General features: G+C 34.3%; 3 protein-coding genes and 1 long non-coding RNA gene across 6 annotated transcripts; 3 read left to right on the forward strand and 1 right to left on the reverse strand.

Annotated features, from left to right (window-relative positions):
- LOC107619357 lies at positions 3,458-8,127 on the forward strand. Of its 3 annotated transcripts, none has more exons than XM_021110291.1 (9): positions 3,458-4,403; positions 4,710-4,891; positions 4,981-5,091; positions 5,269-5,336; positions 5,429-5,465; positions 6,226-6,278; positions 6,371-6,448; positions 7,653-7,849; positions 7,925-8,127. In XM_021110291.1, the coding sequence occupies exons 2-9, from the start codon at positions 4,757-4,759 to the stop codon at positions 7,981-7,983; spliced, it is 738 nt and encodes a 245-aa protein (XP_020965950.1). In that variant the 5' UTR covers positions 3,458-4,403; positions 4,710-4,756; the 3' UTR covers positions 7,984-8,127. The 3 variants fall into 3 exon arrangements, with proteins under 3 accessions (XP_020965950.1, XP_016177109.2, XP_016177108.2); XM_016321623.2 differs by having other exon boundaries at positions 3,461-4,403; positions 4,631-4,891; positions 7,922-8,127; XM_016321622.2 differs by having other exon boundaries at positions 3,461-4,403; positions 7,922-8,127.
- LOC110266192 lies at positions 9,349-10,152 on the reverse strand. The gene is made up of 2 exons (XR_002353210.1): positions 9,773-10,152; positions 9,349-9,693 (listed from the first exon to the last, which is right to left on the reverse strand). It is a non-coding gene; the product is annotated as an uncharacterized LOC110266192 (long non-coding RNA).
- Positions 10,452-11,665, forward strand: LOC107616932 (callose synthase 5-like). The gene is made up of 4 exons (XM_016318805.2): positions 10,452-10,682; positions 10,774-11,282; positions 11,375-11,451; positions 11,556-11,665. The coding sequence occupies exons 2-4, from the start codon at positions 11,145-11,147 to the stop codon at positions 11,617-11,619; spliced, it is 279 nt and encodes a 92-aa protein (XP_016174291.2). The 5' UTR covers positions 10,452-10,682; positions 10,774-11,144; the 3' UTR covers positions 11,620-11,665.
- LOC110266832 lies at positions 11,744-12,256 on the forward strand. Its single transcript, XM_021111865.1, has one exon. It carries the CDS (start codon positions 11,744-11,746, stop codon positions 12,254-12,256), a length of 513 nt encoding a protein of 170 aa, XP_020967524.1.

Raw genomic sequence — 14,656 nt, forward strand, 5'->3', positions numbered from 1 at the left:
TTAAATCGTTGATTTTGTTATACGTTTCTAAGGTTCTTGCGACGTTATTTCCTAAGGATCAAATCCCGGTTATTGCATGCTGATGATTTTAAGTTGCTGTTGTGGCTGCGGATGTAGTGGAGATGTGATTGCGGCTGCCGCTGAGTGCGTGTTGAGAGAAAAGGGTTTCTTTGACAAGTTTGGTTTTGCAAGTTTCAACGAGCTGAGGTAGGGGTGTTTTCTTAACTTCATTTTACTTTCAAGAGTTGTTATAAGTCGATAATAGTATGAAAAATATATTTTTATAATCACGTAAGTCTTATGAATTGAATTGGACTGTTTTGATGGCTATGATTATTTATTTGATTGTTTTATTGAATTTTTGAGGAAGCTGGTTATTCTGATTTGCTGTTTTGGTTTGTGAAGTTGGTCATTGTTGAATTAATTTTCCTTGAATTATTAGAAAAGGTTTAATGTTGGAATTTAGTTTAAATTTAAAAATGTTTGATTTAGAAAAGATTAAAAACTGGAATTTGGTTTGATTTTGGAAAGGAGTTGATATTTGAAGCTAGTTGGGAATGGATTGAAAAATGTGGTTTTGATGGGACCTGTAAAGGTGGCATAGTCCGAATTTTAGAGATGTTGTCCAAATTTTGATAAAAATTGGAGACTTCGTTTAAAATGGTTATTTAGAAATATTTGAATTTTTAAGAATTTTATAATTTGATTTTTTTGGAGTTATTAAGAAAAAAGTTACATTTGAAGTTTGATTTAATTAGAAAAGAATGAATTATGTTTTGAATCTGAATTATTGAAGAAAGTAATATGAGGTATTATGAGAATGAGTGTGAGAATGAAGATTGATTTTTGAGTATGATTTTGAATAATTGAATGATAATGAGAATGATTGTGAAAATGAAATTGAATTTGATTGAGATATCTGGGCAGTAGCAAGGATTGTGGTTCATCCCGCTTGCTCCAGGTTAGTGATTGTGACGCCTGGATAGTAGCAGCAGTAGTGGATCATTCCACTTGCTCCATATTGAGCTTTTAAACATCCGCCTGGGTAGTAGCGGTAGTAGTGGTTCTTCCACTCGCTTTGGGTTAAGCGGGTAGTAGTAAGGGGGTTGTAGCTCAAACCCACTTGCTCCGCAATGGGTGTTTCTATCCATGGTTAGCTACCAGGACGTGTCGGATTGGCTATATAACCGACAGATGATATCATCAGCCATAGGACAGGCATGCATCATATGCATTTGCATGTTTTGTTTGAGTTTGAATTTGTTTGGTGTGCCTAATTATTTATCTGTTATTAACTGGTAATTGTGATACTTGTTGTAACTGCTCCTTAAATGTGTTTACCTTGTATTGTTTGTGTCTGTGTTTGGTTCTGTTTTGAGATTGAGTATTGGTAAATGAATTGATGCCTTAGATGATAGTGTGGCTAATTATGTTTGGGCCGGAGGCCAAGGTTAATTATGTTTGGGCCGGAGGTCATGATTGACTAGATTAGTGCTAAGTATTGGTTAAAATGTTATTTTACATGGAATTTTTGTAAGAAAAATATGAATTTTAGATTTGAATAATAAATTGATAATCGCTATGTTTTGAAAATAGTTTTTAATTACAATATCTTCTTACGACAATTCTTAAAAATCCTCTACTGAGAACTCTTTCAAGCATGATGTTCTCACCCCCCTATAGACTTCTCTTTTCAGGAAACGGATGAAGAAACTTATGAAGAGTTGTTGAGTTTAGCTTATACAATATGAATGTATTAGTTTAGTTATTATTATTCTTCCCTCGCCATTAATATTACAATTTTGTAAGAGGGATAGGAGTTGTGTGAGTTGTATGTTTATAATATGTACAAGTTACTTGAGTAATAAGTTATGTATAATGGTATATGCTTGATTGTCTTCAAGATAAAGTAATTTTTCCGGTTTTCTTTCAAAGGAATCAGCGGTACAGTTTCAAGTCAAAGACTCCTATTATATTATTAAATATATAAAGTCGTCGTAATACTTCTTACTATCAGAGTGGCGCAGCCAGAAGTGTGACATTCTGATAATGAGGGTGTTACAGAAAGGGTGCTATATATTAAGGCCACCAGGATTGGCTTAGAGAATGCTCTTTCTCAGATTAAAATACTGTTATTGGTGCATCTAAATGTAATATTTTGATGTTCTCTATATTTTTTAAGAGACTTTTCCCAGCCGGTATTACATGTAATAGATATAATATAATATATTTTGATTTGTGTTGTTTAGACAAAAAAATATATCTAACTTATAATGTAAATTTTATAATTTAGATTTTTTGAATTTGTCTTTTTTAGACTTATTTTGTGATTATCATAATTTTGCAATATGATTAAGCTTTAAAAAATCTCATAAAATAGAGTAAACTATGGTCACGATTTTAAAGTAGGATAACTATAGATAAGCTTGACCATAAATAAGGCTATGATCACGGTTTTACAAATGTGTGAGCATAGAATAAGCTATGGTCACGGTTTTACAAAAGGGTGACTATAAAGTAAGCTATGGTCAGTATTTTATAAAAAGGTGAATATAGAGTAAGCTATGGTCACACTAAAACTATGACCATAGATTAAGCTATGATCACGGTATAAAATAGGGGTGACCATAAAGTAAACTATGGTTACGGTTTTAAAATAGAGTGACCACAGTTAAGTTATGGTCACACTAAAACCGTGACCATAGATTAGGCTATGGTCACAGTTTTACAAAAGGTGACCATGGAACAAGTTATGGTCACAGTTTTTACGCGTGACCATACGGTAAAAGAACGTGGCTTAAAGTGTCAGAATTTAAACACTTAAACCATAATCATAAAAAGTGTGACTATAGATAAAAATAAAAAACCGTGACCATAGATCTATAGCCACGCCATAATAAGCTATGGTGAAAAAACCATGATCATAGATCTATGATCACCATTTTTATTAATTATGGTCACAGTTTTTCACTATGACCATAGACTTTTTTTGTAATGAATAATGTTCTAATTTATTTTTAATGCTGGATTCAAGCCTTTAAGAAAAAAATATGAACAATCTAGATTTAATCTAGTGCCACTACAAGAAAAAAGGCCTATGACCACGCTTTTTTCTTGCCAGGCTTCAAAAGCGTGGCCAAAAGTGGGCAATGGCCACGCTTTTATGAGGGTGGCGATAGATTAGAGATTTAGCCACTTTTTTTTGCCACGCTTCAAAAGCGTGGCGAAAAGGATCAATGGCCATGCTTTTGTAAGGGTGGCAATTGATTAGAGAAACGGCCACGTTTTTTTCTGCCACGCTTCAAAAGCGTGGCTATAGAGAGAAACAAAGACGTTTTAAAAGTGTGGTGACAGGGTTTCATTACGGCCACGCTTACAAAACGTGGCCATATCCTGGTACTCTTTTGGCACACTTTAAAAGCCTGGCCAAAAGGTTTTAAAAAAAAACTAATAACTCCAAACCCAATAACCCTGAATCCTACTAACCCTAAAACTTCAAAAGCTTCGAGACTCTCTCAGTCTCTGTCACTCACAACCCCTAACCCTAATAACCCCTCACGCTCCACCTTCCACATCCCTATCTCAATCTCCAGCTCCCGCAAACCTTAATCCCAATCCGACTCTGCTCTTCGCGCCACCACCCCACCGCCGTTGCAGCAACATCATCCCACCTTCTCCTACGTGCCGCCTCAGGTCTCTACTGGACCTCCCTTCGCGCCTCCCGCCGCCCCCTCTTTCTGGCCGCTGTCTCCTCAGGCACCGCACTTCTCCCCGCTGCCAAATCCATCCGGAGGCGCTGCTCTGCCCAGCCTAGCCTGCCAGAATCCGTCGATTCCACCTCCTGGTGTTAGCTCTGCGGCTGCAATGGCTCCCGGTGTCGCCTCTGCTGCCGGTGGCGTTGCGGTTCCGGCGTCTGTGCCGCACATGCAGCCAATGATGTCGTATCAGGCTCCCCCGACGTCTTCTCCTCCCTCGCTGCCCTCCGCTCCGGCCAGTACCGCATCGGATTCGGTACCATCCTCTCCGCCGGTACCTTCGTCTCTGCCCTCATTGTCGGATTCATCGCCATCTACGCCGCTCCGTTCTCCCTCGACCCCGTGCCATTCGTCAGAGACGTGCTCTTCTACTTGACGGCAGCGATGTTCCTCTTCTACGTGTATCTTGGCACGGAGATCTTCCTGTGGCAGGCAATTGGATTTGTAGGGTTTTATGCATTCTTCGTTGGTCTCGTGTTCTATATGGACTTGGGAGTAGTTGATGGCAGAGACAAGAGTGAGAATTCTTCCACAGATCTTGAGGAGCAGAAGGAATTAGTTGCGGTGCACGTTGACTCTGACGCCAAGGTTTCGGGATCTATGAACGATGAGAAGCGCATATCTGGATTTCCGGGAGCTTATGGATTGGTATGTTTTAATTTCAATTAAACTGATAATTTTTCTAATTTAGAGTTTGATATAAAGGGATTTGGTTTTTTATGGCAATTGGATCTGGTAACTTGGCTTTCTTAGTTTGTTACTTTGTTAGCTAGAACCTGAATGAAAGAAATAGTAGTAGGAATAAGGAACCTGATCTATGTTCTTACCAACTTATTTGAATTTAGGCGTTGGATTCGTTTGATTCTTTTTTGCAGTGTACATGGTACTGTGCACGTTTTCTGATTAAACTCATTGCATTGATGTAACCATGATCATTTTGATTGTATAATTAAGAATGAGCTAGCGAATCGCCTTGCAAAACTGAGTCGCAACACGGCGTGATGAAGAGTTCAGATAAACCTCCGAAGGGGTCGAATTCAGGAACCCTAGCTGCTGAATCACCTGTTGTGAACAATCTTCTCCTTCCCTATCTAAGGTTTTTGAAACCAATGGCTTCCTCTCCTCATTTTGATGATGTAAGACACTCCTCCTTTTCGAATTTTATTTTTTCTTTCCCCTTTCTATCTATGAATCTCGGCCCTCACTTCAATTTTGTCAAACGCAGCAAGACTTCGATTTTGAAGGTGGATTTTTCGGAACATGTTCTGGTGAGAAGAGGCCCTCTCCTGATTATGATGACGAATATTACGATAATGACCCTTTCGCACTCAAGAAGGTAATCAAATATAATCCACTATAGTTTAGTTTATTATATGTGATTCTGCATTACATGTTCTCTAATTAGAATGTTCTATATGGAAAATGGAATACATTTGTCAATTGTACATGACTCGTTGAAGGTTGGATATTTGTTTTCTAAAATTGTACTCTGTTCTATTTGTTATTGGTTCAGGCAAAATCAAAGGCTGAAGAAGCTGCTTCTGGTGTAACCACTGGAATGATATTGTCTCTTCGTGAGAGGTATAACAAAATCTTAGTTGTACTGTATTCAGGTTGCTGTGAGGATATAATTTGAGCCTAAACTTCTTTCTGTGGCTCTTTCTTTCTGGTAGTCTTCAAAACTATAAGGATACCCTTGCCACATGCCAAGTACGTCTTACTTTTATGAATTCAATTACTCAAAGTTGATATTCTTTTCTTGATCGAAGTGGACTGTAGTTTATAATAATGTTGGATTCATTAATGCTTCAGGAAAATGTAGCATAGATATGGGTACATAGTATGGTCATTTTGCACGAGGTAGGGCATGTATGTGTGTGTATATTATATAAAATGTAAAACAGTAAACAATAAAGTAATTGAAGCATATTATATGCAATTTTTATGATGTTGTAACTTCAAGTTTTTATCAAAATATTAGGAAAGAAAGCAACATCTTAAGAGGAATAAGACTTGAAGAAATGAAGTAGTGTTTTATTTCATTTAAAAGTAAACCAAATAGTGTACTTGTCAAATTTTATGATTTGTAAGTACTAACTTAGATTTAGCCCTTTGGGTACATATGCTTGTTGTGATGTTTGACCAACTATTATCAATTATTCGTGTGTACCTAGCAGACTAGCAGACTAGCAGAGAGCCCTGGCCATAATGTTTGATTTGTAAATTCTCATAGCAGACTAGCAGAGAGCCCTGGCCATAATTTGTTCAAATTGTATTCTTTTACTATTTTTTTTTAATTGTCATATCTTAGATTGAATTCTACCTTTTCCTTTTCTTAGAAACTTGATTAGATAATTCCATATTTAATTTATTTTTTATTATTCTTGTTTAATTTGGTTACTAACTTACTATTATTATTATTATTATTATTATTATTATTATTATTATTATTATTATTCTACCTCTCAAGCTTACGAGTAATGATATTAACAAAGCCAAACTGGTTCATCTCAGCCCCCATATGTAAGCAAGCCATCAACTCATTCACACTTCAAGCTATTGCTTTCACTAGGCAAATCTTTTAGTAGTATTATTTCTTTCATTGTGATTTTTAGGTTATTTGAACAAAGAACAAGATGGAGACTTGGCATTACAGATGAAGATCAATGCATGTTACTCTTGGATTTTTCAATGTGAGTTGATTAAAATTTATAAAAACTGAATGTGACTATAATTTATACTTTTTCAATTTGCTGAAGTTATTTTCTATTAAGCTTTTCGTTTGTGCTTGATATATGTTGGATGAAACTTTGTTTTTATAATCAAGAACCAAGCTGTATAAATCATAGTTGTAGCCTACAATTCAAATAAAGCATCTAGATGAATGTAAGAATATAAAAATAAAATTGAAAACAAATCATTTCCAAAATACATAGAAAAACAAAAGAAAAGATTACTTGAGAGAATTACAATTTAAAATTAGTTGTATTCATCATATATAGCAAATGTATAAATTCATTCAGATGTCATTTTTAGAATTAAAAAATATCTCATTAATGGGAAAAGGAAAAAAGAAAATTCAAATGCATCTCATTACTTGAACATAGAACTGCTTCAAGAAATTTTATAACTTTCATTCAAACATGTCAATATTAGTAGCAAACTAAATCTCACTTGATTTTTTCTTACCTAATACTCTACATTTTCCATGTAAAAAATAGAACTTAATCATAAACTGCATTTTTCACATAAAAAAGAACTAGTGAGAACAACGTCCTTACTACTACCAGATGACCTTATATAATATGTGCATGGTGCAATTTGCCATTAATATGAAAATTTTGCCCCATTGATATGTGCCAATAAGAACTACCAGCCATTAAGAAAGAAGCCCATGGAATGTAACAACCGACGCAGTAAGTGGCGCTGATCGGTTTCTGTCCAACCGCATTTACCCTTTTCCCACCATTAAAATAAATTACTACCACTATAACCGATTTATTACAACTCCACCACACTCTTCTAGTAGTGGGTGTGTCTTCTGTGAACGTCACAAAACCATAGCTTCCAACCTTTCCCCATGGTCATGCTCTCTATTCTCTATAATATTTACTACTCTTTTTGCTCATTTTATTTTTTACATTTTTTACATGTGTTATAAAAGAAAGAAAGAAGAAAATAAATCTTCCAAAGATTGTGAGAGACATTATTCTATTTTGTTTCCTTTCATACACTCCTGAGATTTTGCCTATTTGTCTGTGAAAGGAATCTTCCCTTATTGTTGTATTTTGGGTTGGTGAAATGAGAATGTCCCGTTAGCTTTCTTCATTAGCTCAGCTGTTGTTTCTGCTGGTTGGATTCTGATTCTGATACTTTTTCTTTGGGATGACAAAACAGGTTTGCCTCAACTGAAGAAACTTTTTCTCCTAAAGAAAAAAGAAACAGCAAGAATGTATGGGGATTGCCAAGTAATGTCTACAATGGGAGGCAACGTAGTTGTAAACTCATCCGAAACACTTTTCTCTTCTCTGATCCAAAACAACAGCTTCACCTTCATGCCTACCATGCATTTTCATCACTCTTTTCCCACCATGGTACACAAAACAAGCCTTTTTCTTCACCTTAATTATTATTGCTTCTTGTTTAATCAGTTTGTGTGGTTTTAGAAGGAAGAAGACGGGATCTTATGAGGGAAGGAAGAGATCATGGAGAGCGGTTTAGGGAGTGAACAAGTTGAACAATTATGTATGATCTAAGGGAACGAAGTTTAAGAGGGCTAGAAGAAGGAGGAACAGCAAAGGACTTAGGATTTAAGTTGTATTATTTTTGTATTTTTCTTTAGTTTTTAGTTTTGGAATTTGAACTCGAGATTTATTTTGTATTTGAGTATTAGTTTTTTAATGTATAAAACAATTATAGCAAAAATTATATATGTCACTAATTATTATTTGATTTGTCTTATAATAAAAATTGTATACTATATTTATAAGTTTGGTAATAAAAAAGAACTGAAAATTTTATATTTTGTATCGATGAAGGTAAAAATTAGAAAAAGGATTTGTTTTTTTTTTTAATTTTACAAGGCTATCGCCACGCTTCAAAAGCGTGGCCATATCTTGCTATCGCCACGCTTTAAAAGCATGGCCATATCTCTCTCTATTGCCACGCTTTGAAAGCGTGGCCAAATCTCTCTCTATCGCCACGCTTCAAAAGCGTGGCCATATCTCCCATATGGCCACGCTTTTAAAGCGTGACCATATCTCTCACATACGGCCACACTTTAACGGGTGGCCATTTATAAAAAGCGTGGCAAAAGAAAAAGCATGGCGATAGGTCACCAAAAGCGTGGCGGTAGCTCAAAAAGCGTGGCGAAAAGCTATCGCCACGCTTTTTTCAGCTTTTCGCCACGCTTTAAAAGCGTGGCAATAGAGCTATTTTCTTGTAGTGTGCTTTATGATTATTCTGTCTTTTTGTTGGAATTTCTGGATAAATGATGTAATTTGTTAATACCCGTCTTTATCCTTTGGATGAGAGATGGATATTATAAAAATATTTTTTTGCAGATTCATGATAATGCTACTACATTGCATGAATTTTAATTAGGCACTATATTTTGATAATGATAGACTTGCTCGGTCGTCAATGTGATACTTGAAACACTAATGTGATAGTTGGAACACTTAATATATGGCACTACTATTTTATATATTTTTGGTTTTTACAATTTCACTAGCTTTAGTCATTATTTGTTTCAATTCAATACAGGTGTGCTCATGAAATAATATAAATTGAATGCCAATTGCTATTATACTTGTTCTTGTTTTTAATTTGGCTAGCAGGGAACTCAGGCGATGTTAGTTTGAAACTAATTAATATTCTTTGATGTACTAAGTTGAATGGTTAGTTATTTATGGTATTTCACTTAATCGCAGTGTTATCATTTTCTTCATTGCATTAGATTCATTAGAGTGACTCTATTTCACTATCCATCCAAACTTGATTTAGAGTTTTTTTTTTTCATTCTCATTAGCTTGTGTATGTAATCCATTAAACTCATTATCTATTTACTTAAAATTTCACACAAGCACTAATCTAAAACAACAACAAAAATTTTATTCACTCATTCATTCATAAATTTGGAGTTAACATAACAAGTCTATCATTGTGAAAAGTAATTCACAACAAATTAAAAACACAAACTAACACAGAGAACCACATTGCCGAATCTATTTTCTCAATTTCTATTTACTACTTTTTTTTTGAGAATTCTCTAATACAACTACCCTCTTCTGCAGCTATCCATCATTTTCTCTTAGAATCCAAGAACCACAACATCCAGTTGATCAACATCAACAACATCATCCATGGCATCATTCTTGTGACTGATGTCAAAGACCATGTCAAACCAAGTAAAGAAGTTGCAGTGAGGTTTCTTTTCCTGCAGCGACATGAAACTCAAAAACATATATACTATACTTAAATCATATGCAAAATCACAGTAGAATAGAGTTAATTACCTTATACATTGGACACCCAAATAACAACTTTCTGAGATTCTCCACCATGCTTGATTTGGTGATAATTGCATATAACTCACAAAGGAACTTCGGATGTTGTCCCTTGCTTAATTAACCCCTTGTTATCGGCAATATTGTGGCTGACCCTCCCTCTATAGCGGTTGGAATAGGTTGAATGTTGTCCACTATTAGCCATTGAAACAGGGGCAATCTTAAGGAAGGAACTAGGGTTTCTCATTCTCCATTATCGTAGCAAGCTTAGAGACGGAGTGAGAAATGGGTTTAAAAATGGCGTCGTTTTCGTAAATGAGTTCAAGACTGAATTGTCCATCTCGCACAAATAAACACAACGGTCACGTGTGCGAGTTAACGTTTTACGTCAGTAGACAATGTTATTGGTTAATGGCAATAATTGACGTAGGACTGTATTGTCTAACAGAGATAAATTTTGAAAACTATATTATGTATTTTAAAATTTGGAGACAAAAATATCTGATTTTAAAAATCCTAAGAATTGATATTACTCAAAATGTTATAAAAATTTTACAAAATTATTTCTTTAATTTTAGTAAAAAAATATTGTCAAAATTACGTAATTATAGTAGGCAATAGGCCAGGCAACGTAATGGTAGCCACCATCCGGCCTCCAATATATATACCAAAAAGCACCAACGTCGCACCATGGTGGAAGAGATCGAGTGATTAGATTCCAAAACCCTGATCAAAATTTTTTCGATTCCAATGGAGAGAAATACCGCGATGCCGCATCTCCAACTCCTTCCACCACCACCGTAAGATACTATGTTTTTCTGGGTTGAGTTTTGGGATCTTTGTGAAAATGAACCGTGTTTGCAGGTATCATTTTGGATGTCTGAGAAAAGATACTCTACCCATTATGCAACTTGAAGAGGTATTGCTTCTGTTGGTAGTGAAGTTTTGTTGTTGATTATTTGTGTTTTATTTGGATTGCACTGAGTTCTTGGACTTTCTTTCCTTATTAGATTCAAGCTTCTATTTCTGCGGTATGGAACACACAAGGCTTGAACTGGCCTAGTTCCTTCGAGCAACAAAGACAGATAACAGGAGACCTAGACTTGCTTGATTGGCTTAAAGCCATGTTTCGTTTCCAGGCATGTATTTTGACCAACACACAATGCTAGAGGAGAATGATTTATTATTCATTACATTTTTTTTGTATAATCTGCTTAAATTTTTATTGCATATGGTAAATTTGTGTGCAGAGGGACAACGTCAGGAATCAGAAAAAGCATTTGATTTTGCTGCTTGCTAATTCTCATATAAGGCTACACCCTAACCCTGAGCCTCTAAACATGGCACGTACCTGTCTAATAATGGCCAATTCTAACTTCAGATGGCATATGAACTACACGGTCTAATGGCTGGAAATGTCAGCATTGTTACGGGTGAAAATATCAAGCCTTCTTATGGTGGTGATGAAGAGGCATTTCTAGGCAAGGTTATAACTTCCCTCTACCGAGTAATAGACACGGTATGCTTTTGTTTTATCAAAGACATTGCAATAGTCAAGTACTTATATTCTCTAGGTCACTACGCCCTTAGTAATCCAGTTAATTAATACAGGAAGCCAAGAGGAGCAGAAATGGAATCGCTCCTCACTCAGCATGGTGCAACTATGATGATCTAAATGAGTATTTCTGGTTTGTTTTCTTTTTGTATTTTATCTTTGAATTGATTTTTTGGTCTGTTTCATCAGTTGTTATTGAATTTATTTGATTTATTTATTTTGTGCACTGTGTTGCAGGTCACCTGATTGCTTTTCTCTTGGATGGCCAATGCATGATGATGGTGACATTTTGGATGTCTGAGAAAGAATACTCTGAACCTGTAATAAGTTCATTTCTCAAGTTGGATGACATTGAACATGCGAAGAGTATCTTTGAGGAGTGGGAATCTAGAAACCGGTATTTCAGAAATTTTATTATTCCAAACATGATGATAGCAGCTTACAGCAGAAAGGGCAATATGGAAGAAGCTGAAGCCATTGTTAATAGGACAATCATGAAGGGAGGAAAGCCAAATTTATGGACTTGGTCAGGGCTCTTGCTTGGATATATTCCACAAAGAAATTTTTCGATGGTTGTTCGATGTATGAAAGAGGCAGTTTCTATCTGTGAAGTGGGGTGTAAGTGGAGGCCACTACCGGACTCCTTAGCTGCCATTTTTCAGTACTTGAAATTTAATGGAGATATGGAGGAGGCAGAGGATTTGATAAGGTTACTCAGCAGCAAGAATATTATCTCCCTTGATGTTCATAACAAGCTGATGAGTTGGATTAAGGATGTGGAATCAAATGTGCCTGCAATTGATGTGCTGGGAGGCGATTCACATAAACAAATTGGGGAAATTTCAGAGCCAGAGGAAGATGGAACACGAACAACCCTGACTTTAAGCCTGGAGGTGTTGGGGTGTTCGAGGTCATCTCAATTAAGCCAGTCACAATAACAATACTGCAGGTCCGATGTCGCGACGAGGCTGGAAGTTGATCAATCTTGCTATCTTTTTCTTTATTAATCAGACTAGTATTTTGTGGATTATGTTGGTATATAACTTTTTAGGAATTCCGTTACCTAATGTACTCATTCTGCTCAAACAAGACATTATGGTTTTTGATACACTATTACACGTTGAAAAGGATAAAAGTACATTTAAGTTCTTTTAACGCTGTTCTTTGTAGATGTAATTTTGTATCCTAAAAGCACGTTCACTTGAAGTAAGAAATTGTAGTTTTTGCGTTACTTTGACGTGTGTTTAGGTTTGTTGCTGGTTATTATTGGTTTTAATAATTTTTTCATAATTTTTTTTATCATTTTTAATACTTTTTTTTATATTTTGATTTTTTATTTTTTTAATTAATTTTTTATTGTAATTTTGTTATAATATGAATTATTGATTTTATTAAAAATGACAAAGTAAATAAAAAATTGATCATATATAACAATAGAGTCATAAGTAATAAAATTTTATCATCCAAAATAATACTAAATAAAAGAATACTAAGAGTACTAAAATAATTATTCTAATTTTTGTGTATTGTTTATTATTTTAATTTTTTATAATATGTATTATTGTTCCTATTAGAAATTATAAATTAAATCACTTGGAATTTATTATAAACTCTTTCATTTTCTTCAAATTTTTTCAAAAAATAAATATCATACGTCAATAAATGAAGTTGGACAGGTGCTGCTAACAGGAAGGCAGAGCGCAACAGGTGGCTCATTTGCTTTTTCTCGGTTATTTGGAATGTTTGCCTCGAGAGAAACGGACGAATGTTTAATAACAAGGAGGCAACTGCAGAGGTGGTATTTTAGAAATCTTTAAACAGTTATAGAGGATGGAATAGTTTAGATCCTTTCTGTTGTTGATGGCAATGCCAGAGATGTCATTAAGGAGAATTTTGTCTTTATTTTCTTATTTTTGTTGAATTGTTGGCTTGTTTGTCGCTCCACTTTATTGTGTTGAGCTCTCTTATTCAAAAAAAAAGTTGTATAGGAGAATATGTGTTTCATTAAAATATGTAGTGTTTGATTATTAAAATATGGAGTAGTTTTTTGGTGAACTGTAAGTAGTAATTCAAGCTGTTTTTTGGAAGTATGGATTTGTATTACATTATTTTTTGGGTAGAATGTAGGTGTAGTCCATGTTACAAAGTAAAAAAAAAATCAATTCTTTCAAAAAAAAAAATGGTCTTTAAATAGTTGGTTCAATCAAACCAACTTGGATCGGTCTGTAAATACATTAAACCTTGGGTTAAAATTAGTATTTTTAACAACTATTGTACGGATGTTATCTCATCCCTTCATTTAGCATCTTATTCCATGGTCCTTCAAGGTCTTGAAAATACTTTTCCCACCAAAGACATTCCCATCATATCAGAAATCATTGGTACTATATTGCCGTATAAGTTAACCTGAATACGATCTCCCTTGAAAGTTTATGGTGCGAATTATCAAATCTATAGAAAAGAGAGGCATCTCAGATTCAATTTTAATTATTGAGAGAGAGAGAGAGAATTTTAATTCACAAATTAAATTGGTTGGAATGTAGTATGTAGTTCAGGGTTTTCATTATCGTGATCATGCATGGAGATGCTATTAATTTTCAATTTAATTCAAATACAATGACAACTTTTTTACATTATCATATTATATATTGTCATCACGTTATACCTATTATAATTGTTAATAATTTCACTTCCTATCAAAATAATCATTTGAATAGAAGATTAATTGTATAATAGTAGTACATCAAATTTCAACTCTTTTATTAGGTAAAATACATTTTACCTTTACAAAATACTATCCTTCTAATTTGTTTCTGTAAAGGTTAGTATCATTACCTCTTTACTCTCCTATTCTTTGGTTTTAGATAATGCTGCTTTTTTAGATAATTTGTCCGTAAAAGATTATTCGTTCTTTAAATTAGTTTTTTTAAAAAAAATTTAATCAAATTTGTTTTTTAAATCTTTTAAATAAATCGAATTAGTTCTTCTATCATTTTTTATTGACGACACTAAAATTTATTAATGTGGCACATTAAATGATACTATAATACACACATATATAAAAATTTTAATTTACTATTAGCATGATAAGTTTATGAAATTAGATCAAATCAAAACCTAATTAAAGAAATAGCTTTAGGCATTGGAATCTTTCAATTTAGAGTTGATTTGATCTAATTTTATAAGCTTATCATGTTAATCGCAAATTAGGACTACTAGGGGTGTGTTGTTGTGTCACTTAACGTATCATATCAACATATTTTGACATCGTTAGCAATGGAAGTGACGGAAGGACCAAAATGACTAACTTAAAATCTTTAAAAGACAAATTTAATTAC

The sequence above is a fragment of the Arachis ipaensis genome, chromosome B09 (assembly GCF_000816755.2).
Source record: "Arachis ipaensis cultivar K30076 chromosome B09, Araip1.1, whole genome shotgun sequence".
NCBI classification, from domain to species: domain Eukaryota; kingdom Viridiplantae; phylum Streptophyta; class Magnoliopsida; order Fabales; family Fabaceae; genus Arachis; species Arachis ipaensis.